At 53.5% G+C, this 23,284-nt stretch overlaps 10 protein-coding genes across 10 annotated transcripts in view; 4 read left to right on the forward strand and 6 right to left on the reverse strand.

Moving 5' to 3' along the window:
• The window catches only part of ilv3B (putative mitochondrial dihydroxy acid dehydratase), a gene marked incomplete at both ends in the record, with an annotated part of 2,028 nt that extends 1,005 nt beyond the window's left edge, over nt 1-1,023 (reverse strand). The window contains 3 exons of the mRNA XM_001212276.1: nt 5-548; nt 597-810; nt 865-1,023. Coding sequence (XP_001212276.1) covers nt 5-548; nt 597-810; nt 865-1,023 — 917 coding nt within the window. The remainder of the gene's footprint in view (nt 1-4; nt 549-596; nt 811-864) is intronic.
• A 275-nt stretch (nt 1,024-1,298) lies between these two features.
• ATEG_03099 (pex2/pex10/pex12 family protein) lies at nt 1,299-2,852 on the reverse strand (the record flags this gene model as incomplete). The annotated part of the gene is made up of 3 exons (XM_001212277.1): nt 1,299-2,147; nt 2,205-2,468; nt 2,544-2,852. 3 exons carry the CDS (start codon nt 2,850-2,852, stop codon nt 1,299-1,301), a joined length of 1,422 nt encoding a protein of 473 aa, XP_001212277.1.
• Nucleotides 2,853-3,607: 755 nt separating this feature from the next.
• On the forward strand, nt 3,608-4,340 carry ATEG_03100 (acid phosphatase PHOa; the record flags this gene model as incomplete). Its single annotated transcript, XM_001212278.1, has 4 exons — nt 3,608-3,793; nt 3,826-3,905; nt 3,961-4,119; nt 4,316-4,340. The coding sequence occupies 4 exons, from the start codon at nt 3,608-3,610 to the stop codon at nt 4,338-4,340; spliced, it is 450 nt and encodes a 149-aa protein (XP_001212278.1).
• Nucleotides 4,341-5,297: 957 nt separating this feature from the next.
• Nucleotides 5,298-6,906, reverse strand: ATEG_03101 (aldehyde dehydrogenase family protein; the record flags this gene model as incomplete). Its single annotated transcript, XM_001212279.1, has 4 exons — nt 5,298-6,188; nt 6,236-6,669; nt 6,724-6,793; nt 6,862-6,906. The coding sequence occupies 4 exons, from the start codon at nt 6,904-6,906 to the stop codon at nt 5,298-5,300; spliced, it is 1,440 nt and encodes a 479-aa protein (XP_001212279.1).
• An 823-nt stretch (nt 6,907-7,729) lies between these two features.
• On the forward strand, nt 7,730-8,810 carry ATEG_03102 (DUF2855 family protein; the record flags this gene model as incomplete). Its single annotated transcript, XM_001212280.1, has 2 exons — nt 7,730-7,923; nt 7,967-8,810. The coding sequence occupies 2 exons, from the start codon at nt 7,730-7,732 to the stop codon at nt 8,808-8,810; spliced, it is 1,038 nt and encodes a 345-aa protein (XP_001212280.1).
• A 564-nt stretch (nt 8,811-9,374) lies between these two features.
• ATEG_03103 (uncharacterized protein) lies at nt 9,375-9,785 on the reverse strand (the record flags this gene model as incomplete). Its single annotated transcript, XM_001212281.1, has 3 exons — nt 9,375-9,427; nt 9,514-9,636; nt 9,689-9,785. The coding sequence occupies 3 exons, from the start codon at nt 9,783-9,785 to the stop codon at nt 9,375-9,377; spliced, it is 273 nt and encodes a 90-aa protein (XP_001212281.1).
• A 516-nt stretch (nt 9,786-10,301) lies between these two features.
• ATEG_03104 (putative importin 11) lies at nt 10,302-13,759 on the forward strand (the record flags this gene model as incomplete). Its single annotated transcript, XM_001212282.1, has 7 exons — nt 10,302-10,460; nt 10,527-10,627; nt 10,680-10,817; nt 10,873-11,888; nt 11,943-12,415; nt 12,465-12,653; nt 12,707-13,759. The coding sequence occupies 7 exons, from the start codon at nt 10,302-10,304 to the stop codon at nt 13,757-13,759; spliced, it is 3,129 nt and encodes a 1,042-aa protein (XP_001212282.1).
• A 379-nt stretch (nt 13,760-14,138) lies between these two features.
• On the reverse strand, nt 14,139-15,381 carry ATEG_03105 (WD repeat-containing protein; the record flags this gene model as incomplete). Its single annotated transcript, XM_001212283.1, has 3 exons — nt 14,139-14,819; nt 14,883-15,195; nt 15,266-15,381. 3 exons carry the CDS (start codon nt 15,379-15,381, stop codon nt 14,139-14,141), a joined length of 1,110 nt encoding a protein of 369 aa, XP_001212283.1.
• A 706-nt stretch (nt 15,382-16,087) lies between these two features.
• On the forward strand, nt 16,088-17,694 carry ATEG_03106 (ribonuclease P protein subunit p40; the record flags this gene model as incomplete). Its single annotated transcript, XM_001212284.1, has 8 exons — nt 16,088-16,231; nt 16,291-16,435; nt 16,504-16,566; nt 16,625-16,726; nt 16,782-16,928; nt 16,994-17,333; nt 17,397-17,596; nt 17,651-17,694. The coding sequence occupies 8 exons, from the start codon at nt 16,088-16,090 to the stop codon at nt 17,692-17,694; spliced, it is 1,185 nt and encodes a 394-aa protein (XP_001212284.1).
• Nucleotides 17,695-17,986: 292 nt separating this feature from the next.
• On the reverse strand, nt 17,987-22,839 carry ATEG_03107 (bifunctional ATP-dependent DNA helicase/ssDNA endodeoxyribonuclease DNA2; the record flags this gene model as incomplete). Its single annotated transcript, XM_001212285.1, has 6 exons — nt 17,987-18,071; nt 18,139-20,371; nt 20,433-20,694; nt 20,750-21,247; nt 21,307-21,402; nt 21,457-22,839. The coding sequence occupies 6 exons, from the start codon at nt 22,837-22,839 to the stop codon at nt 17,987-17,989; spliced, it is 4,557 nt and encodes a 1,518-aa protein (XP_001212285.1).
• Nucleotides 22,840-23,284: the final 445 nt, after the last annotated feature.

Below are 23,284 nucleotides of genomic sequence, written 5' to 3' on the forward strand. Positions count from 1 at the left end.
GAACGCGCGCTTGGTGAGCAGGTCGCGCGGCCGGAGGTTCAGCGCCAGACACCGCTTGATGGCGTCGGCGGCCTTGGCGCACTCGCGCATCTTGGCCGGCGACGACGCCGGCGTCGACGACGACCCGGGCAGCGACAGCCCCATCGACTCGATCGCCGTCGCCATCGTGTTGGCCGTGAACATGCCGCCGCACGCGCCCGCGCTCGGGCACGCGTGCTGCTCCAGCTCGTCCATGATCTCGTCCTTGGTCTTGCTCGTGTCGCCGCCGTCGTCCGGCTGCCGCAGCGTGTCGTAGGCATAGGCGCCCGCCGCCTCAAAGCACGTCGACACGTTGATCGGCTTGCGTAGCAGGTTGGAGTAGCCGATCTGGATCGTGCCGCCGTAGATCATGATCGACGGCCGATTGTGCCGCGCCATGCCCATCACCACGCCCGGCATGTTCTTGTCGCAGCCGGGGATGGCGATGCACGCGTCGTGGTACTGCGCGCAGGTGACTGTCTCGACGCTGTCCGCGATGATCTCGCGGGACTGCAGCGAGAAGCGCATTCCTGGTTCGTCAGCTCCGTGCGAACGCCTTGTGCGGGCACGCTACTCACCCTCGCTGCCCATGGTAATGGCGTCCGACACACCAATGGTGTTGTACTGCCATCCGATCATGCCCTGTGCGTCCACCGACTTCTTCACCGTCTTTCCCAGATCTAACAGGTGCATGTTGCACGGGTTCCCCTCCCACCAGACCGAGGCGATTCCGACGTGCGGCGCTTTGGCCATGGTTTCCTGGTCCGGGATGCCGGCCGCATACAGCATGGCCTATATATCCGATTAGCCGATTGACCGGCAACGCAATGCAGGAGCTCGACTCACCTTCGCACCGGGAAAGTCATGGCCTCTCGTGATGGTTGTTGAGTAGCGGTTCAGCGCGGGGGTGCCATCGGGGTGTTTTGCGTCGTCGGGGAGACTGGGAAATTCGATGTATTTGGCCTCGCCCATGGTGGACGACACGGCGGGAGTCGAGGGGTCCATGGTGAGTACCTAGAAGGAGGTAATGAAGTGGACGAGAGGAAGAGAAGGTGAGAAGAGAAGAAGAAGGCCTCCGGCAGTCGGAGTTGCGACGAGCATCGGCAAGCAGTCCGTTGCGGGGTGCATATTATGTGGGGAATGCCTCGGCCACTCCCATCCAGCCATTACTAAGACTCGAACAATAAGGTAGTCAAGTTATAACACAATGGAAGAATGAATAGGAATATGTACATCGTCTGGGTATCCCATGCTGTCACCTCTAACATAACACACAATGCTCACTCAGAATGCTGGGACGCTGCGTCCGACTCACCATCGGCTGATTCTCGCTCAATTGTCGACCACTGGTGCGAGTGTTGGAGCGCATCGTCCTCCGGCGTCGGGCTAGGACTCTCTGCTCTCTTCTCCGACACCTCATTCACTCCAGCCTCATTATCCACAGCAAATCCGACCATCTTTCCCGAGCTGGACTGGGGCCGAGCCTCCTCCAGCACATCGCCATTCCATGGCTTGCACTTCTTGACGACCGCCCCACAGCGCAGACACACCCAGCCCTCGCCTTCTTCGCCTTCGATCTTCTGCACGAGACAGACAAAGCAGTAGACGCAGCCGCAAGGAACAGCTTCGTAGGGGTTTGTAATGTCCGTCTGCGCGGACCCGATGATTCCACCGGATGCCGCCGACGCCGCGATGGCTTCGCTCTCCGTCGCAGATGACGGGTTGTTCTGTTGATAGCATATCCCACACGTCCGCTCGGGGAGGAAAGCCAGCTCTCCCTGCTTTTCCACAGTCTCGTCCTCGTCCTCGCTCGATTTCAGCGTGGCCATGGTCTTCCGCCAGGCTCGAGACACCCACCGTCGCCAGCGACTGATCCCCACCAGAGGCAGCAGGAAAAGGAGAAATTCCGTAAACGCATGCCACACCAGCTGGCGATTCAGATACTCAAACGACACTTCGCGGCTCGCTTGCGCAGAGGGTGGCGTGAGGCGGATGCGAAGAATGCGGTCGACCAGGGTGCGGTATCGGCCGTTGACCAGGAACACGAGAAAAGAGATAAAGGCGGCGATCGAGTGGGTGGTTGAGACGAGATCGGTCAGTCGGGATAGGAGGCGCACTTCGCGCGATGGCTAGGAATGTCATGTTAGGAGGGATAGCGGACTGTCGGAGGATGGAACGGAACATACCTCCTCGTAGCCCCCTTCTTGGTTGATCAGCCAGCTTTCCCACTTGTCCCACGCGTAACGGCCACCGACGGTGAGCAATCCATACAGTGTCTTTTGCCATTTGGTCGGGGTGGAATGCACGGGCCCTTTGCTGCGACTGTCCACATATTTCAGACCTTGCAATGCCGCGCCGTAGGAGGCGTCGTGATCCCAGATCGAAAGCTTGAACAATAGAGCGCGCAGGGCAAACTGGATTTCGTTGGACCAGTCCTCGCGAAGCTGGGGCTGTTAAAAATGGTTAGCATTCGAGCATCCGACACTAAACCGCGATGCAGCGTATCAACAGAGTAAAGAACCTACCCCATAATACTTCAGGGCATCGCCGACTTGGTTCTTGAGCAAGCCGAGCAGTTCTTCGTCGAGGAGTTCGGCATCGACCTGACCCACGCGAAAGGCAGGCCGGATGCCCTCACGGCCTCGAATGGCGTTCCATAGGGAGAAGCCGGTTTGTGGGAGGGTATTGAGCGGGTATGGAAGTCGTTGGAGGGCGGGATGGTTCACCGGGGAAGCCCGCTGTTGCTCTGCCAGCCGAGCGCGAGACTCAGCTTCACGAAGACGGCGGCGTTCCAGAACCCGCTCCTGAGCAGCGGCGAAGTTGGTTGAGCTCATCGTATGATCATTGTCGATATGCAGAGGGAGACCAGGGTTGGAACAGAGGATGCGGTGATAAGGAGCAATTGCGGAGGTGAACTGGTTCGCCGGTCGGTCGGTTCCCCAGATCGGGGAGAGTCCCAGCCGAGGTACAAGGTCCACGTGATGTATGAGTTAGTCATATAACGTGAAAGAAGAGCGCTTATAACAACCACTAGTTACAAGACTAAGCAAGCCTCGCCCAGACAGACGGCACGGGTGTGGCTATGTCTTGTTCTGCGCTCATAAGGCTGGATGATCCAGCGGTGTCGTCGCTGATAACGGAGAACTCCGTAGGTACAGGTACTTAACCACTACCCACCTAGCTAAATAGGTGCCTACTTTGACCTATCTCCAATAAGAAACCGGATGATCCTCTATCTATTTCTCGATGCAACCTGTCTATCTAGCTCTATGGAGTGTACACTAATACCCCTCTTTGGTAGATCCATACATGGGCCCTAGGTACCAAGGTACCAGGCTTGCTTTTCCCAAAGAAGTAGCCCGCCCAACTAGTCAAAGTCAAAGCGTCACCTCTTACTCCGACTGTCCTCCGCAGCGATGTGACCCTATTCCCTGTCCTTCTCCAACTTGTGTCTCTTGTTTGCTTGGCTTTCGCTGTGATGCATGCTTCCCCTCTTTGACCCGTCTTGTTATAAGCCCGAGGATCGACTCTGCGGTCCTCGTGGACCCCTCTTTCGCCATTGACTTTGTTAAGGGTACTCCGGAGTAAGATGAAGTACCCCATCGCAGCAGCACTCCTTGCGGCCTCTTTGGCCTCTGCCCAAACAGCCAAAGAGGAAGAACCCTCTTTGTCAGAGATTGAGGCTGCGGCGGCGACTACTCTGCCCTATTCCCCCGTCTCCAACGTCAAAGGCCTTGCCTTTGACCGCTTCTTCCAGGTGTGGCTGGAAAATATAGTAAGTATGCGGTTCATGGACTGTATCGTTAGATCCTGACCGTATCCAAGGACTATGAGGACGCGGCAGCCGACAAAAACAAGCAATGGCTGGCGTCGCAGGGCATTACGCTGTATGTTCCTTGAATTTCTGCCCGGTTTATCGTTCATCCCAGCTGACTCGGACAGTACCAACTATTATGCCGTAACCCATCCATCAGAGCCAAACTACTGCTCTTCTGCGGGGGGTGACACCTTTGGCATGGACAATGATGATTTCAATCGGGTCCCTGCCAACGTGTCAACCATTGCAGACCTACTAGACACCAAGAATATCGCATGGGGAGAGTACCAGGAACACATGCCGTATCCTGGGTTCCAAGGATACAACTACTCCAACCAGGAGACTTACGCCAACGACTACGTGCGGAAGCATAACCCGCTGATCCTTTACGACTCGGTCACGGCCAACAGCACCCGCCTGCGCCAGATCAAGAACTTCACCAACTTCTACGAAGACTTGGACAACAAAAAGCTGCCCCAGTGGGCTTTCATCACCCCCAACATGACCAACGACGCGCACGACACCAACCTCACCTTTGCCGCCAAATGGGAGCGCAACTGGATCACTCCGTTGCTCAACAACTCCTATTTTATGGAAAACACCCTCGTCCTCCTCACTTTCGACGAGGACGAAACCTATCCCAAAGACAATCGCATCATGGGCATCCTCCTGGGGGGTGCTGTCCCAGATAACCTGAAAGGCACCAAAGACGACACGTTCTACACCCATTACTCCATGATTGCGAGCGTCTCTGCCAACTGGGGCCTCCCGTCGCTGGGACGATGGGACTGTGGCGCCAACATTCTGGAGCTCGTGGCAAACAAGACGGGCTATGTCAACTATGATGTCGACACCACCCACCTGCGTCTCAACGAGACCTACCCCGGGCCGCTGTCCACGGGCGAATATTCGGAATACTCGCCTGAGTGGCCGATTCCCCTCACCGATGCCGAGTGTTCTGCTGGTCATGGCATCCTCGATATCGTCAAGGAGACCTACAAAGATACTTCGCCCACTTACAACTATACGAGTCCTTTCCCTTATGACACGAAGACCGGCTACAACGTAGATGTGACGGCGACGAGAAGCAATGCATCTACAACCTCGTCTCCATCGCCAGCCACGTCTTCCTCATCCGCCAGTACCCTGAGAGGCTCTCACAGAGTACCTTCATTCTACAGCCTTTTCATGGGCGCTTTTGGTGTCGTTTGACCTGCTTTCAAAATGAATGTTTCTGGGCTGGTTATCCTCAGTTCAGCATTCTGCCATGTGAACATGTCCTAGATGGTAAATAGTGATGATGGTAAATGCGTTACGATGTCTTCGCTCTTAGTTGTCTCCAAACTTTCGGGGGTCTCATAGACCGCCACATACAATGATCGCACTGAACCAAGAACACTGGCATTGCAAAGCGTACAATCTCGAGTACAAAGTACATAAAACCAACACATACCAACACAGCTCACGAGCTAGTCCGGATCAGAATCGTCTTTGTCTCCAGATAGTTGTCCAAACTATGCATGTAGCCCTCGCGACCAACTCCGCTCATCTTGAACCCACCGAAGGGCATATCCCGCGCGACCGTCGGACTCGTGCAGTTGACGCCCACCGTCCCCGCCTCGAGCAGCTTGGAGGTGCGCACGGCCCGGTCAATGTCCTTGGTGAAGACGGACGCATACAGGCCAAACTCGGTGTTGTTCGCCTTCTCAATGGCCTCCTCCTCCGTCTTGAACGTGTTGATGACCACCACGGGTCCAAACACCTCCTCCTTCATGATGCGCGAGTCCTCAGGCACGTCCTCAAACACCGTCGGCTTGACAAAGTAGCCATCGCCTCCGTCCCCGCCGAGCGTGAGCTTGCCGTCCTTCTCCCCGATGGCCAGATACGACTTGACGCGGTTGTACTGGATGCCGTCGACCTGGGGGCCGTGCGAGGTGCTCTGCTCGAGCGGGTTCCCGAGCCGCGCATTGCCGCCGAACTTGTCCTTGAAGAGCGCGAGGAACTTCTCGGCCACGGTGTCCTGCACGTAGACGCGCGAGTTGGCCATGCAGGTCTGGCCGCTGAGGAGCTGGATGCTGAACTGCGTCTGCTGCGCCGCGCTCTCGAGGTCCGCGTCGTCGAAGATGATCGCCGGCGACTTGCCGCCCAGCTCCATGTGCACGTGTTTCATGTTCGACGTCGCCGCCGCCGCCTGGATCTTCTGCCCCGTGAACGAGGACCCCGTGAAGCTGAGACAGCGCACTTCCATGTGCGACGCCAGCGCGCTGCCGGCGGGGGAGCCGAAGCCCGAGAGGATGTTGACGACGCCGGGAGGGAAGCCGGCTTTTTCGATCAGCCTCGCGCCGAGGAGGGACTGCTGTCGTTAGCGTATGGCTGTACGGGCGTTGCGCGGAGACGTACCGTCAAAGGCGCCTTCTCGCTGCTCTTGAGCACCACGGCGTTGCCCGCCGCCAGGGCCGGGGCGATCTTCATGGCAAAGAAGGCCAGCGGCACGTTCCACGGGATGATACACGCGACGACGCCGTATGGCTGCTTGATGGTGAGGTTGAGGTGGCCCGGGGTGTTCAGGCTCGAGGAGCCCTGCACGTTCCACCCGGCCTCGGCGTAGTATGAGAATACTTCGGCGGCGAGGTGCGCGTCGAAGTAGGAGGCGACGGGCTTCCCGGTGGACAGGGCTTCGAGTCGGGCAAATTCTGGCATGTTTTCGCGGATCAATGCGGCCATCTTGTGCAGGTAGGCACCTCTGTCGACGGGGCTGAGGTCGCGCCAGGCCGGGTACGCCGCTTTGGCGGCGGCGACGGCCTTGTTTACATCTTTTTCGTTTGCTTCGTGGACTGGGGGTTGGTGTTAGAGAAATTGAATTTGGACAGGTCGGGAGGATGGCATACCCTCTGCAACAGTTTCTTGCGAGAATGGATTGATCAATTTGAAGACGTTGCCGTCAACGGCCGGCTGGAACTGTATTCGAGCTGGTCAGCATAAGCGTTGTCAACCATGTGAAGCTGTTCGAGTAGGAGTGATCGTACCTCGCCATTGATGAAGAGCCGGGTTTCGATATCGCTGGTCGCCATGTTCGTCGGTAGTCAGATTGCAGTATAGAATGAAAATGAGGGTGGTATACAACCTCTCGCGGCGTCACTGTCAATTTATAACCTTAGAGCTGGGCGGGACGGAGTTAAGCCTCCCTCGGTGCGGGGTTGTCATCTTCATGGTCCGGAGCTAACCAGCATCCTATGGAACGCCTTCTTGTTCTCTTGTCAATCTCGCACGAGGTGGTCTATCTGTTGGTTCCGAAGGAGCCGGCGTCGAGGAGTACATTACTCAGTAACATCACCGAATCCTGCTCATGTTGTGGTAGAAGTATCCATTCATACAACAACAACAACAGCAACAACAATGGAGTGACTGGGCGGGCTGCTAAGGTATTTAGCCTGTTTTGTTCCCCAGCTATCATACTCTACTACGAGGTTCTATACAAAACTTTAGGGGAGAGAATAACACTTTGGACTGCCTACTCCATTCCTTTACTATAGCACCTATTTGTATACACACTTGCTCGCCTTCAATCTCATAGCTAGATGGGTATTTAACGATAGCTGGAGGCTATAGCAAGATATGTTTCTGAATATAACTTAGGTATATAATATATAGACCTATTCTCCCTGTGGTTCGGGTTTTTCACAGGCTCTAGACCCAAAACTTGATGTTAGTAGATATTCGATACTAGAAGACATACATTGGCAGCTAAATGCTAGTCAACTAAAATCTTACGCCAGGATGCCTGCAGCGCCCTAAAGGAGGGGCAGACAAAGAAAGCACAACGAAAACTAGAAGAGCAGAGGCCACCTGCTTCAGCCCGACAGACCCTTCTTTCTCTTTATCACAGTAATTAGGATGGAATCCCCTGCTACAAACCCAGAGATGATCCACGTTGTCAACAAGGCCGACAACCGCCAACACGCTGTGGTGAAACTTCCTCCATCTCTAGACCGCAGCCTGCCTTCCTCGTCGGTCCGTGCGCGACCAATCCTTCTAGGACTGACTTCCAACAACCTCAGTTATGCCCGTGGAGGAGATCTATTGCATTGGTATGCGGCCTGTCTCTATATCTTTTGTCACTGACACCCGCAGGTGGGAAACGTACCCGGTCCCGCCCAACGCACCGGCCCCATACAACGATCAATCCTCCTGGGGCATCGTCCCGGCATGGGGATACGCCACTGTCACGGAGAGCAATGTCCCTGGACTCACCCCAGGTTCCCTTATTTGGGGGTACTGGCCTACCTCCACGTCGCCCACTCTCCTGCGCTTGGAACGCAGTGATCCGGAAGGCCACTGGGTGGAGGTTAGCAGCCACAGACAACAGCTGATGCCTCTATATAATCGCTATGAGCGGGTACTCCCCGATGACGAAAAAGGGTTAGATGAGAGGGCGTGGGGTACGGTTTTCCGAGGGGTCTGGGTCGCCGGATACCTCCTCAGTGAGTATGTGTTTTCTCCTGACCCGCGCGCACGAGAACCCGTTCATCCGCTTGGCGCGGCGAGTAAACTTCCCTGGTCTGCGGACGATGCCGATCTCTCGTCGGCTGTTGTAGTGGTTTTGGGAGCGTCGGCCAAGGTTGCGCGGTCGTTTTCATGGTGTCTTTTCGGCCGTCCCAGGGAAAGTGGCCCCCTGGGTTTGGTACAGGTCACTTCGGCGCGTGGTGCGTTGCAGGAGGTGGCAGACAGAGAAGGTTGGGGAAGTGCGTCCATGGCATTGGCATATACGGAAATCGACCAAGCAACTGAGTGGATTGAGGGTCTACAGCCGTCCAAGGTCGTGATTGTAGACTGCGGGGCGCGGGACAATGCCCTCAGTCAGATATGCCAGAATGTTCAGGAGTCGGCGCTCCGGTCGTGCAAAACTGTCATCCTGCAGGTGGGCAGTCAGCAGAAGGTTTGTCTCTCTGGCTTCGCGTCTGAGGCATTCCGTTGACTTTATCCAGGTGTACACGGCGGACGAAGCCCAGGCTGCTCGTGCAGCTATGCAGTCACTTGGAAAGATCCAGTACAACACCTCTGGCATCCAGGATACAATCATCAACCGGGAGGGAGCTGCAGCGTATTTTGGAGAAGTCTCGCGCAGGTGGAACGAGTGGTTAGCACACCGTGCCTCCGCCATCCCTGACATGCGTTTAGTCTACGGACAAGGCATTGCTGGAGAGAATGGAATATACGGGGGATGGGAAAGACTTTCCAATGGTGCTGTGCGTCCTGAAGAGGGATTGGTTTATTCCCTGTAGATCATATTCCAGACATGACTCTTCTTCTATAGTGCTTTATGGTGCTGGTGTTGCGGCTAGGGTGCTCTGAAAGGGTGAGACTTTGCGTATCTACTACGTGGTGTCTTACAGATCTTCGAGTTGGAGAATAACATGATATGATTTTGAATGCTTCTAGAAGCGTTTGGTTATCTCATTAATCTAATAAATCCCTTCGCGCTTCAAATCCTGAGCGTTGAGGGTATCCTGGTCGCCTGGACGCTGGTCCGACTGCAGCTTCACTTTGTCCTCGGGGCCTCCAGGGCCTTCAAAGTCCTCGGCTCGTGCCAGTCTAATTGAGAAGGCGTTAGGACCTGCTGGCCAGGATGCGTATAATCATTCTCGAAGGTACTCACCTGCCGCGATCGTCTCTCATACCTCCTTCCTCCTCAGGGATGGGCTTTCGGCCGCTCCCCGTCGCACCGGCTTCGCGGCCAGTGCGAATCCCCGTGGCCTGCGGGAACCGCTTGTCGGCCATCTCATTGATGTTGGATTCCTCGGCTGGAAGTTGTTAGTTTGCCAGATAGTCCAAGACAGGTCGAACGCAACGTACTGGAATCGCTCTTTCGACCAAGACCCTGCTTGGCTTGATAGGAGTTCAGGTCGCGCTCAGCGCGAGCAGCCATGCGGAGATGTTCGGATTCAGACATATTGGTGTGTGTGTTTTCGTAATAGTTGATTATGAGTAGAAGGGATTAGTCTCGATCGAGATGATGTCCATAGCACACTATATATCTCTTGCTGGGGCACCAGGAACATGTATTGCATCAGGGTACATCATAGCGATGTAATAACTACCAGACGAAAGATGTCGCCTGTCTCCACCGAGTCTTGATATCAAGGGAAAAGTGACTGGAACCAGCCATGTCCAGAGGCAAGTTCAAGAGCTATGATATCACTCCTCGTAACTACATCCTTGGGTATATCCTGCCCGATCCAGCTTAGCGCTTAGGGTCGACCTTTAGGGCTTCTCGGAAGGGAACAACCTGCCGCCGGTATGTCCCGCCGCGCGGGGAGAAATACGATAGTTACAATACCAACACAAGCCTGAGCTCATATTGTCGCCCCCAGACCTCATTTCCATCCAGAAAGCTGCCTGCCCCTGTTGCGTCACACTCCACATCGAGCGACGCACCGGGTGGTCTGTTCCTGACCCCTCCTTCATCATGGTCGTCGAACTGCCGGGAGAGGCGAACCCACTGTCTCTCCCCAATGTGCTCAATGCCCTGGTCCTGGCCGCGAGCTCGACGCAGCAGCAGGTGCAGACCGGCACCAAACAGCTCCAGCACTGGGAGAAACAGGAGAAGTATTACTGCTATCTGCAGGTAGGTTATTATCTGTTGACACGGCGTACCGCCACCGCATGTTTGGATACCGACTCACTTGTACAGGATGTCTTTCTAGATCACTCAGTCCCTCCCGAAGTTCGATACCTCGCGATCATCCAGCTGAAGAATGGAATTGACAAATACTGGAGGAAGACGGCGACAAAGTAGGGATATCAATAACCACGAGGAAAGAAACTGGGAACTGACAACGCCAAGTGCCATAAAAAAGGAAGATAAAGAGCAGATCAAGACTCGAGCGCTACAGGCGGGCGTGGTTGAGCCTGCCCCTCTGCTCGCCCTCCATAATGCGCTGATGATCGCCAAAATCATGCGCTTCGAATTCCCACAAGATTGGTATGCGAGGGTCCCGTCTATTCTTGGTCGCAATATCGCATGCTAATGTGTCAAGGCCGGACGCAATTTCTTCCCTCATCGCCTCTCTCCGCTCCTCGACGCAGCCTGGCGCCAACCCTCTGCAGCTATCCCGCACCCTCATAATAATCCTACAGATCATAAAGGAATTATCCACGGCCCGTCTACAGAGGACCCGCGCCAATCTCCAGTCCGTTTCTCCCGAGATATTCCATCTTCTAGGACACATCTATCTGGAGCAGGTGAACAAATGGGCCTCGTTGGTGGAGCAGGGCGTGGTAGACGAGGCAACATTGCTGGAACCGGTCGAGCAGAGCTTGGTCTCTCTCAAGGTCATCCGGCGTCTTGTGATTGCGGGCTACGAACATCCGAACCGTGACAATGAGGTCCGTGAGTTTTGGCTCCTGACTCACTCGCATTTCAGCAGATTCTTGGGTTTTGTTCACGGCTCTATCGATTTGCCTGGAAGTATCCTGAAGGCAATCGAGAAACATCTTCTGCAGCTGTCGAAACTCCATGTCGAGATGGCCAAGGAGCATGCTGCTTCGTTCGCATTGCTCCCAGACAGCATACCCCTTGTTCGGTCATATTGGACCTTGGTCGTTAAACTGGGGGAGAACTATGACGAACTCGGCTCTGATGGAGAAAACGAAGGCAAGTCTTTGATGGAGAAGACTGGGCTCAAAGCTCTCCTCCTCATTCGTGCATGCTCCAAGATGGCGTTCAATCCCGCGCAGACATTCAAATATCAGACCCCCCAGGATAAGGAAGAGAAGAGGCAGTCCATTGATCTGATCAAGTCTCAGCTGTTCACGCATGATTTTGTGGTCAACGTCATGGAGTTGCTTGTCACACAGTTCTTCCGATACAGGAAGAGCGACTTTCAGGAATGGGAGGAGGACCCTGAGGAGTGGGAAAGAAAAGAAGAAGATATCGCTGAAGCATGGGAATTCTCAATTCGCTCATGTTCCGAGAAACTTTTCCTCGACCTCGTTATCCACTTCAAAGACTTGCTCATTCCCCGGCTATTGAATGTCTTTTATTCGTTTGCAAGTAAGTGCTTAAGACCCTTAGTAGATCCACCCCGTTGACAAAGCACCTCGAAAGGCCCCGAAAAGCGCGATGTGCTGCTCAAGGATTCCTTATATTCTGCCATTGGACTGGCCGCGGCTAGTCTGGAACAACACCTGGATTTCAACAATTTCCTCGAGACGACCCTCGTCCCCGAAGTTCAAATCCAAGAACAGGGATACAATCTTCTCCGCCGACGAATTGCGATGCTCTTGGCCCAGTGGGTGCCGGTGAAATCGAGCGAGTTGAACAAGAACGCCATCTATCAAATCTTCCAACATCTCCTCAACAGGCAAGATCCGTTGAATGACCTGGTGGTCCGCATCACTGCCGGAAGGCAGCTGAAGCAAGTCCTTGAGCCGTTCGAATTCTCTCCTGCTGGTTTCTTGCCGTTTGCACCATCCATTCTTCAGAACTTGATGTCCCTGGTCCAGGAGGTTGAACTCTCCGAGACCAAGATGGGGCTTTTGGACACCGTCCGCATGACAGTGGTGAAGATGGAAGACCATGTAAGTGTACGTTCTTTTGACCGTGCCTCGTGTATACTGACTTGTCTAGATCGGCCCCTTTTCAGACCAGATTCTCTCACTGTTGCCTCCGCTGTGGGAGAGCTCTGGGGAGGAGCACTTGATGAAACAGGCTATTCTGACACTACTTTCGTCGTTGATCAACTCCCTGAAACAGGAATCTGTGCGATACCATCCTATAATCCTACCTTTAATCCAGAACTCGGTCGAACCTGGTTCAGTACGTTGCGCTTCCATCCTCTTCAAACTATTCCGATTGCTCATCTCTTGTAGGAAACTTTGATCTATCTCCTGGAAGAAGCGCTGGACCTGTGGGCTTCCATATTGATGCAAACTCCGGCCCCAGCTTCTCCCGAGATTCTCTCCCTCATCCCTGCGCTTTTCCCTATATTCGAGGCCGCAACCGATAGTGTTCCCCAGGCCCTCCAGATCGTTGAGTCCTATATCTATCTTGCTCCGCAGGAGATCCTCAGCGATAATATCCGACTTCCGCTCTTGGCTTCCTTTGAAACACTTCTCCATTCGACAACGCGCCAACGCCTCGGAATTGTGCCCCGTTTGGTAGAACTCATGATCCGTGGCGCCGAAATTGTCGATGGCAGCGAAGCCACATATAACGTCCTCGCCCGCTCCCTCCTCGACAGCTCTTTCCTGTCTTCGCTCCTGGAGGGCCTCTACTCCGCCCACGAGGCTAGCCAGACAACCGGTCCGAACAGAAAACCGACTTCCGTATACGGTGTCGTCGAGACAGACTACTTCTCCGTGCTCGCCCGTCTGGCCCTCGCGTACCCGAAAATTTTCTCGTCTGCCGTCTCTGCCGCGACCGGGACATCCGAGGAGCAAGTCCTCACCTGGATCCTGACCGAATGGTTCCTCCACTACGACAACATCGGCAGCGTCACGCAGAAGAAACTCCACGCCCTTGCCCTCACCCAACTCCTCACTCTCAACGGACCGGACTCACAGCCGCCCCCGTACATACTCAACCACCTACAATCGTATCTTACCATCTGGACAGACATTATAACCGAACTCGCCGAGGGAACAGACGGTGATCCCAACGATCCCCGCGGCGGCGATCATCTGATTTATTGGAACGCCGCTGAGACGGGCCGCTACGACGAGAACGAGCCCCCGGAACACGAACGCCGCCGTCAGTGGGACAACTCGGACGCGCTGCACAAGATCAACATCCGAGACTTTGTCCGCGAACGACTGCGCTCGCTGATCGTCGGTTGCGGTGGCGAGCAGCGGTTCCAGGAAGATTGGCTTCTCAACGTGGATCGAGAGGTCGTTTCGGCATTTGTCGCCCTGGGACTGTTTTAATGCTCTCGATACCCAAGCCTGCTGTCTTGTACATTGACCCTTTGATATTTCGGGGAGAAAGGGCAAGATACCCGCGGATAGCGGATTAGATGACTCTCATGGCATTACTGTCTCTAGATACTAGTATATTTGGGATGCTACCAATGGCATATGATTAGACATGAACTATCGCTTTTCCTGTCCAAGGACTTATGCATGCACCGGATGTATGATTGTAGAAAGACACTAGCCATGAATGAAATGCTCTAGATCTGCAAGATGACTTATATGTTCCAAGGCAACATCTCAACCAGACAAGCCTGACCCGACACCGTCAACTCCCGCGTCCATCAACACCAAACAAAAAGGATATCGATATCAATCTGCACAAGGCTACATTCTACAGCCCCCCACCGGCGGCACCAACAATCTTCAGCCCCCCGGCGCCACCACTCCCCGGCCCATCCGCCGTGGTCGAGTACGCCAGCCAGTAGCGCGAGGGATGCCACGCGACAGCGGGGATACCGGCGTTCGACCCTCCACCCGTAGACACGGTGTAGACACTCTCGCCAGACTCGGCATGGAAGATCTCGATGCCGTTGCCGCCGCAGCCGACCTCGTCGCAGGCACCGCAGATAAAGCGGCCGTCGAAGCTCCAGCTCACGCCGCGCACGGCGCCGCCGTTGTTGCTCGACACGGTGCGCCGGCAGATCCAGTCCGTCGTGTCCCACAGCGAGATCAGGGCGTCGCTGCCGCCGACGGCGAGGTAGCGGCCTGTCGGGGCGAGCGCGATGGAGAGGCAGGCGGAGGTGTGGGCGTGGAGGGTGTGCAGCACGTCGAAGGACGGGTAGGAGAGGATCTTGACGGTGCCTTCGCCGGTGGTGGCGAAGAGGCGCAGGTCCGGCGCAGTCGGCGTGGGGATGTGGTGCGAGAAGGCCGTCGCGTTCGTCTGGACCGGCTGCGGATGCGAGTCGAGCACCGTGTAAGTGGAGGGGCTGTTGGCGGGTTTTGCGGGCGGACCGTCTGCTAGGATTGTCGGCGTGGAGGGCGATTGCACCGAGATCGGGATGAGGGTGTCGTCCTGAGGAAGCTCGGATTAGCATGCGTCCGTGTCATTGCGACTTTGTGCATGTTGGCGGTTTACCTTCCTCCCCACCATCATCACGCTCCCGTCTGCCGACCAGGACAGGGTGAAGGCTTCGCCGCCCACGTCCAAGCGGCTGACGCACGTCTTCGAGCGGACGTCCCACAGACGGACTGTGCCGTCAGTCGAGCAGCTGGCGAGCTCCGCATCGCGGACGGGGTTGAAGACGACCTTCTCGACGCCGGCGGTGTGACCGCGCAGGTCCGTGGAGTAGCGGACTTGCGGGCGCTCGGGGTTCCATATTCGAAGGGTGCGGTCTGCAGAGCCGGTCGCGACGAGCTGGCCGGTAGGGTTCCATGCTATCGTTCGGATCCTGTTGAGTAGCGGTCTCTGTCAGCTTCTGTGTTCAGACCGTCGCGATCGCTCGGCGGGCGGGCACGCACGTGTGAGACCCGGGAGTCCGCGCGATGGGGTCATGGTAGTTTTGTGTCTTGAGGTTTCCGAAGGCGTATGCGAATCGCTCCTTTGGGAGGAGGTTTCGGCGAGGAGGGGGAGCCATCCCGATTGTCGGTTGCGGTTGCGACCCGCGGGTGCCCCGAGGGGCTGTGGTGAGGGGGACGAGGATGAGGGACACGGAAGAAGACGGGTGTTATTGCTGAATTGCAATCATGGGCGTTGGTGTTGGGGCAGAGTTGCGCTGTTGGACAATGGGGGAGAGAGAGAGTTGCGGAGTTGACGTTGAATGCGGTGACAATGAGAGCATGTATGCAGCCTGAGGCATCAACAATGGTTTTTTCATAACATCCGTCCTTGCGCGATCCATTATTAGCTGAAAGACCGAGGAAGTAAGAGCAAGTATATACAATCTTATTTCATTGAATAGCTTAGAGCTTCTGTATTTTGACCGTGCTCATACTTCTCTTGTACTTCTCTCATACTTCTCGTCTCCCAGCGAAGACCATCCGAGCGGATCACCCAATCAAAGGCCTCAGCACCACATCTCATTCTTCAACATCCCAATGTCCTTCTGAATGTCCTTCTGAGCGTCCGAGACACCACGGCTCCGACTAAATTGGAAGCGCACATTGACCGAGTGCCAGTCTCTCTATCTCTGTAGTTCGTCCTGCATGTTCAAGTGAAGTCTCTGCGTCTCCCGACTTTCCCACAGAGCTCCAAAAACGCAGTTGCACCGCAGAGGCAGAACTACAGACCAGCCTCAGACACACCAGAATCTATACTTCAAGATATTCAGTCCAAGTCGCATCATGCTAGACTTTGAAGACGACGCGTCTCGGCGCGAAAAGTGCTACACAACAATCTCAGAGCTGCCGTCCTACATCGACCCCAAGCAGCCGCCTACAAAGAAGGCGCCTTTCTCGGCCATCTGGGGACACTCCTTTGTGCATACGGTATTAATTCATCCATCACGCAGTTATATCATCACTAGGAGAGAACTGATCGACCATAGGTGGAGGTCATTCTGCCTGAAGACGCATACAACACCGCCCAGCGATCATTACACACGAAACTCCAAAACATCCGATATGCTCGAGTCTTTATGTCGCTATCCTCGCTCCTTGATGGAGACTTTTTCAACACATATATTAAATCAGGTACCGACTCTGTTACCCACATTGGAGCCGCTCCAATCTGCATACCCAAACTGACGTTATCACTCCAGGGGACGTCCTTATGATATCCGAAGGACAATCTGGGTCGGATAATGTGTTCACCCTCAGAGATGGTAAGTTATCCACCGTACATTACGTCTCCTGCCCGCGACTGCGACTGACCGATCCTAGGAGTCTTAAGGCTAGAACTCGGAAAAGAGATCTTCGAACGGACAGGACTCACAGGACGCCCGATTCGCAGTGGCGGAAGAAAACACGCAAAAGAAAGATATCGTAAGTGATATGAACATCATCTCCCGCTAGTTCCACTACTCACCAGTGAACTTAGTTGTGGAACTCAATCTGCGACTACCCTCGATGCTCCACGGCAAGAAAGGCTTTGAGAGGATTGCATGGGCTTTCAAGAACGTTCTCAACCACTCAGTTGCCTGGCTGTTCTACGACCTATCGCCCACGTCGAATGGGATTTCGCAAGGTATCTTTTCCTCTGGAGCACGGAGATTCCCCTACCATCAAAAAATGTGTATTAACACTCAACAGACGACACGGAGCTGAAAGGCAATCACCCACATATTATTGACACCGAGGTCGTCACCACTCGTCGTGCGAATATGCTAGTGCCGTCTTTCGACGAGCTGAATATCACAGACCGAACCCCCCACGAGGACCTCAAAGAAAGCTGTGAGGAGCTGTCTGAATGGCTGGGAATGATGGCTCTCGGTTCCCCTCGCATTTTGGAAGACGACGATACAGACCCGTTCCTATGTCGGTACAGTGTGCCTGGTCGCGAAGGGTCTGTCCAGTCTCTGAACCTGGTCCGTCTAAAATGGCATGGCCTCATTCCGCCAAAGTGGATCATGCAGTTGTTTATCACATTATCGTATGGTCAAGGCCTCCCTTTTGACATCTAAATCCCGGTTATGCTAACTTATCGCCATCACAGACGAGAGACTCTGAGTGCCCCTGCGGATCGTGCTTGGTTCGCCCTTACTTCGAATGCTCTGGGAAGGGATGCTGTCGAAGGCAAAGATGGATACACGATCATGGCGCTACCGTCTTCCCAGGGCAAGACGACCTCGGATGGGAAGGATGCGAACAAGCAGTCCAAAGACAGTAGATATTCTGTGTGCTGGGAATATGTCGGTGCGTCAATCTTATAGAAGTATACCCCCTGTCAATCGTTACAGATCATAATAGCCTGGTGGGATCATGACTTGATTTACTATACTACCTATATGTGATGCCTTATCCTACCAATGTCCAAAATCGTAATAACAGTCATTCCTTGTCTTTGACCCAATTCCCAGCCATAATGCGTAAATACCAAACCCCTGCCATTAGCGCATAGGTATAACCAAAAGAAGCACGACAGATATACAATGTCGTGACTCGATAACAATCATCCAATAATGTCGTTCACCACGTCTTGCAACACAGGCCGATTTCCAAGAACCTTGCTGCCACTCATGAGCTTCGCACCTCTCTTCGCCGGCTTTTTGAGTCCCCCTGGTGTCTGGCGATCGTGAAGTGGACTCAGAGCATTGCGTTTTGTCGTCGTTCGAGGCGTCCCAGAACCCCTTTGTGGGCTGGGCACTTTTCGAGGAGAATGGAGTTGCGTCTGTTGGGGATTGTCGGACTCAAAAACGTGGCTCTCAATGGCTCCCTTCGGCAAGTCATAAACCCACCCACGCCCTTCGACGAGCTTCACATATTTTGCCAACAGCTCATTGCCGTCCCGGAGGGTTCTCTTGCTCCCGACTACAAGGAGCTTGGTACGTGCTCGGGTGAAAGCAACATTGACTCTCCTCCAGTCACGTAGTAGGTCGCCCACATTGTTATCAGAGTTGCTTCGCACGCAGCTCAATATCACAACCTCTTTGTCTCGCCCCTGGAATTTATCTGCCGTATGCATCTCGAGCTCGGGCAGATGATGGCGGAGATTCTGTTTCAGGAGCGAGAGCTGGCTGCGGTAGAATGTGATAACCCCAATGCTGCGCGCTGGCACACCACATGAGATGAATGCCTCCACGAGTTGGGAGCAGAGGGTTGCCTCGGTTGGATTCACAATTCGTGACCCGTTAGCCACATCCACCGCTGGTGTACCAAGCGTATCCGTATTGACCAGACGAGTTTTAGCTGACGGGTCCAGCAGGTCTTGTAGCCAACAGCGATGACCCGGGCCTAGGCAAAGTTCCCGTTGACCGGGTATCTCCTCGAACTTATCCGCGTGATGTTGTTTGAGACCTGGGAGATTGGGCAGCTTCAGAGACCGTTCTGCAACCTCCAAAGTGCCACATTTCAGTTTGCCGGAGTAGATCAAGTTGTTTGAGAGAAGCATGATTTCTTCACACATCCGATACTGATGCTCGAGATTGACGACCGATTCGGGGTGGGAGTCTGACAGCAGCTTGAAAAGACTAACGTCGAGGCCTCCTTCCTGAGCTTCTTTGTTTTGTACCAGGGGCGGCAATTGATAGTGATCGCCGACAAGGATGAACGTTTGCGCCATTCGAATGGGCCCAAGACACACCGGGAGAGTGATCTGAGACGCCTCGTCCACGATACAATAATCGAATATGCGTTGACTGAAGATGTTGTGGTTGACTCCGAGACACGTCGTTGCAACGACCTGCGAATCTTCATACACGGTTTTCAGTTCCTCCATCGTTTGCTTGGGGGTGGCTGCTAGATCCGCAAATTGCTGAATCTCGGGGTGGACTTTGGTGGCCGCCCCGATTCGCAGAATCCTTATATTGTCGTCACGGATTTTTAGAAGGATGTTGTCGACGGCCGTATGTGTATATGAGGTCAAAAGCACACTTTTTCCCTGTGACACCAATGCGCGAATGATGTGAGAGATGGTGGTTGTTTTCCCGGTTCCAGGCATGCCCAATACTAAGGCATAGTCTCTGGCACTCATTACTTTATCAATGGCTCGTGTTTGATCCACATTCAGGTTCGCGCCATCAGATCCAGGAATCGCGGGAGACTTCGATGCAGGCTTGAATCTCGGTGCTTCGCCTTCAATGATTAGCCGCCTTAGATTTTTGGCTTGGAATAGATCCCTCTCCATCATGGAGACAAGGTTGTTTCGAACAGTGGCCATGCCATTGCTGAACTCGTCCTTGTCTAATCGGTAAACAGTCTGTTCTTCTGGCTCGAGGGGTAGATTGGATGACGTGATATCATCGCTGATCTCCATAATACCCCTGAAGGTCTGATTGTTTCGAGCATTGAAACCTTCCGCCTTTGTTCTAGCGTTGTGAAGCCTCCGATCCACTGCAACAGTGATGCGTCTGGGACTGACCTGCACAACATACCCATTTGCAAGAGCGAAGTGGCCTTCCTCGTCTGAGATCACAATAGGTTCTCCCACTGTAAGCTGTGATTCAGTAAAGGAGAACGAAGGGGTCGCTTGCTTCTTGACAAACGTGTAGCGGTAGCGGTTAATTTTTATCCCGTCTTTGTCCTCATAACCTGATCCGGGCTCGATAACAACATTGCCAAAGCATCGACCAAGGGCCTCGCGTTCGCTGCTGAGTAGTGTCCACAGCTCTCGCTTGAACCTCATCATGCTCTGCTCTTCCTTGGTGAGCAAATTATCCCACTTTTGGAAGAAGTCTCGATGCTGTACGTTCAAGTGGTCCATGGCGTTCACGAAATCGTCTCCAAGGCCGCTAGTTTCGCCATCACCGTCATCAGCAAGCTTGTGGTAGATGAAGCAAGGCGTTTTTGAATAACATTTGTTGCACATAGAGGACCTTTTGAGCATCGGCGGCAAGTGTGTCCTTTCTCGCATATATCCAGCGAGACGATTGCGTGCGTGGATCATCTGAAGAAGCTCATGCCGGATACCTCTTATCCGAAAGATTTTCGAAGTCTCCACATAATACAGCAGCCCAAATGTAACATCCACATCTAACATAACATTGCTCGTTAGCGCATAGCCCGACTGCTTAATTGGGAATTCAAGTCTTACCATAACGGTCGGAAAGCAACAGGGTATAAAGAGCTGTCTGGGCTCTATGAGCATGGTTCGTGTCCCTGTTCCCAGTCTTGAGCTCCAGAGGTACAACTAGATTCTTCTCGCTTTCGCCATCATGACAAGCAACCTGTACTGTAGCATCGATATTTCCCTTGAGACCGTACATGGGTGACCAGATATGTTCTTCAACTTCGAGGAGCTTGTTTATGCTCAAACGCATCTTAGAGCTGTTTCGGTCCTCGACAAGAGACTCATTCTGCGCAGAATGTTAAACTCAAGCGTTCATTAAATGTCATCACTGATTGACTTACACTAGGCTTTGATCTGAGAAAGAGTTCCGCCCAAGATTTGAGTGCTGGGATTTTGCTCATCACATAATCGACAGCTTCGGGAATGCTCATGTGGATCAAATAAATCTCCTCGATGTGTTTCACTGCGACGGACTCAGTCATAGTCCTCAATGTAGTCATGTCCCACTGATTTAGCTTCAGTGCCTCCTGGAAGATTTCATGAAAAATGTTGCCAAAGACTTGTGGTTTTCCCAGATCACCGCTGTTCTTCTTGATACGGTCCTGGAGGACAGCCCGGCGTTGGCAGCCTATGGAGTCTGCCACCACAGTTGCGGACACCAGGTGATCCGGGTGGAGGATTATCATGTTGTGTGAATCATTGACGACACATTGGCCTGCAGTATCGAAATCACCAATCAGGTGGATATAGAGGTCTTTACTGCAAGGAGTGTCAAACCACGACTCCCGTAGGATGACAACCTTTTTGAGCTTGCTTCTCTCGTCTTGGACTAACAGCACCTGCGGTACCATGCACATTAGCCAAAGCAAATAGGTCGTAGGGTTTATATGGAGCAGACCTGTTCTGGTTGTACGCGGCCTTTTTCGGTCGTATAGGTGGATTCCGCAATATCAAGAATGAGGTACCGCTTGATGGCTTGTCGGCCATTTATTGTCTATGTTAAATATGCTTAGCGAATATCTAACAATACCCACTAAGGGTGACAAACATGGTTTGACCCATCTGTGCCTGCCTGCAGCATAGATTGCTCGATAGCATCCAGGTCCAGATCGCCATCGTCGAATTCATTGGATGACACGTCCTTTGAATCCTCCAGCACTTGAAGGAGAGGTCCCTCTTGATTGAACACGGTATTCGCATCGGCTCTAAGAATTGGCTTTCCTGCAGCCATACTATCCTTTGGAGCTGATCTGCGTAACCTATTGCTCGGCGTTGCATCACACGCAGCGAGAAGGTCTTCAATGTTATCTGAGAAGTCATCGAATTCATCGTCAAACTCATCAGCATCACTTGAGTCGATTATTTTCTGTTCTGTATTTCTTGATCCAAGTTCGTTTGTACCAGAATTTAGATCAATGCCACCATGACCAGGTTTGGCAGCAAACCCTTTATATCCAGATTCGGGATGGCTATTTTGTCGACTATTATCCAAGAACGGGTCCTCTGAAGCCTCAGCGAGCTCAAGGAAACCTTGATCTAGGTCGTCATCACCATAATCAGACGAGGTCTCCAACATCGCATCGCAACTCTCAGTGATTTGGTGGCCGTTTACTTCGACCTCCTGCGACCGAGAATGATGCGTGCTTTCACCATTCACCAGGGGTTTCGCTTGATCTAGTAGACTGATTTTGGATACTGGCGCCGGAGACCGATCTGACGTATGTGGCTGAGGCCTCCGGAGGCTCTTCTCAATTGTTTCGACTAGCTGGTTGATTTTGGAGGTGTCAACCTTCCCCGAGTCCACAAAATTGCTTCTCGATCGAGCGAAGATGCCTCGACCACTGCGGACTTTCTCTCCATCAATTTTTCGCCGCTTTGGCTTTGAGCTGGGCCACTCGGCATTGCAGCTATTAGAGCGGCGCAGCCCAGAAGAATCCTGTCCTGTCCTTGCTGACATAGGAGTATGAGGCGAAGAAGAAAGAAGATTTGCAAAGCGAGGTTGTGGCAGATCACGCCTGCCATTGTCAGTCACCTTCCCCACGTAATTATTCCAGAGGTCTGCAGCGAGATCATTTTGGGGAGTTTTGAGGGCTGTCTGGAAGGATTGTAGATCGAAAGTCTCCTTCTGGGCACTCTTGGAATTCCCAGCCAAAGGCGAACTCGTCGGTGACGAGCTATGTCGACGCTTTCTTCCCGTCATCGCCGGTGTTTGAGCTCCCGTGTCCGGATTTGAGCTCGGGGGAACATGCTGCCAGATGACATAGTCTTCTGGTGTGACTTGCGGCCCTGGGTCTCGAAGGAGGGCATCTTCAGTGTTTCCAATAAGGTCGGCCAAGGGAATGCGATTCGCTGGTGTTTGGGGGCATTCTTTCGTCGGTTTTGACTGTGGTGGTTCTGCAGCGGGCTCTTGTTTTAAGGAATCAGAAGGCATCGTGTGCACAACACCATTTAGCCATGAAGTCTGGTTTTCCTTGTCGTTATGATTCGCATTCTGGATTGCCTTCGATGATGGCTTCTCGGGCTCCGGTTCGTCTGTGGCCTTATATCTAAACGCATTGAGTTTCGATCGCGAATTGGAGGAGATCGGATAAGATTTCGAAGATTGATTCGTGACATTCATGATTTATAGTGGATGAGAATAACAGAGCATCTCGATGAGAGAGCTGTATGAATTATGCTGTGAGTAATGCGAGTGACATCGCCGGAATCTTGGATAGCGAGCACTTACTGATGAGATGAGAACGCGAAGCAGACACGACAGGACAAATGGAGATCGGAGAATAAGAAATTCCAAAAATATGTGACATTCAGGTCGTGGTTCGAAGGGAGGGGTTCCATTGAGGTTGGAGCATGCAATTACCATGCAGCGATGCGAC

This window comes from Aspergillus terreus, genomic scaffold, assembly GCF_000149615.1.
Source record: "Aspergillus terreus NIH2624 scaffold_4 genomic scaffold, whole genome shotgun sequence".
In the NCBI taxonomy this organism is placed as follows: domain Eukaryota; kingdom Fungi; phylum Ascomycota; class Eurotiomycetes; order Eurotiales; family Aspergillaceae; genus Aspergillus; species Aspergillus terreus.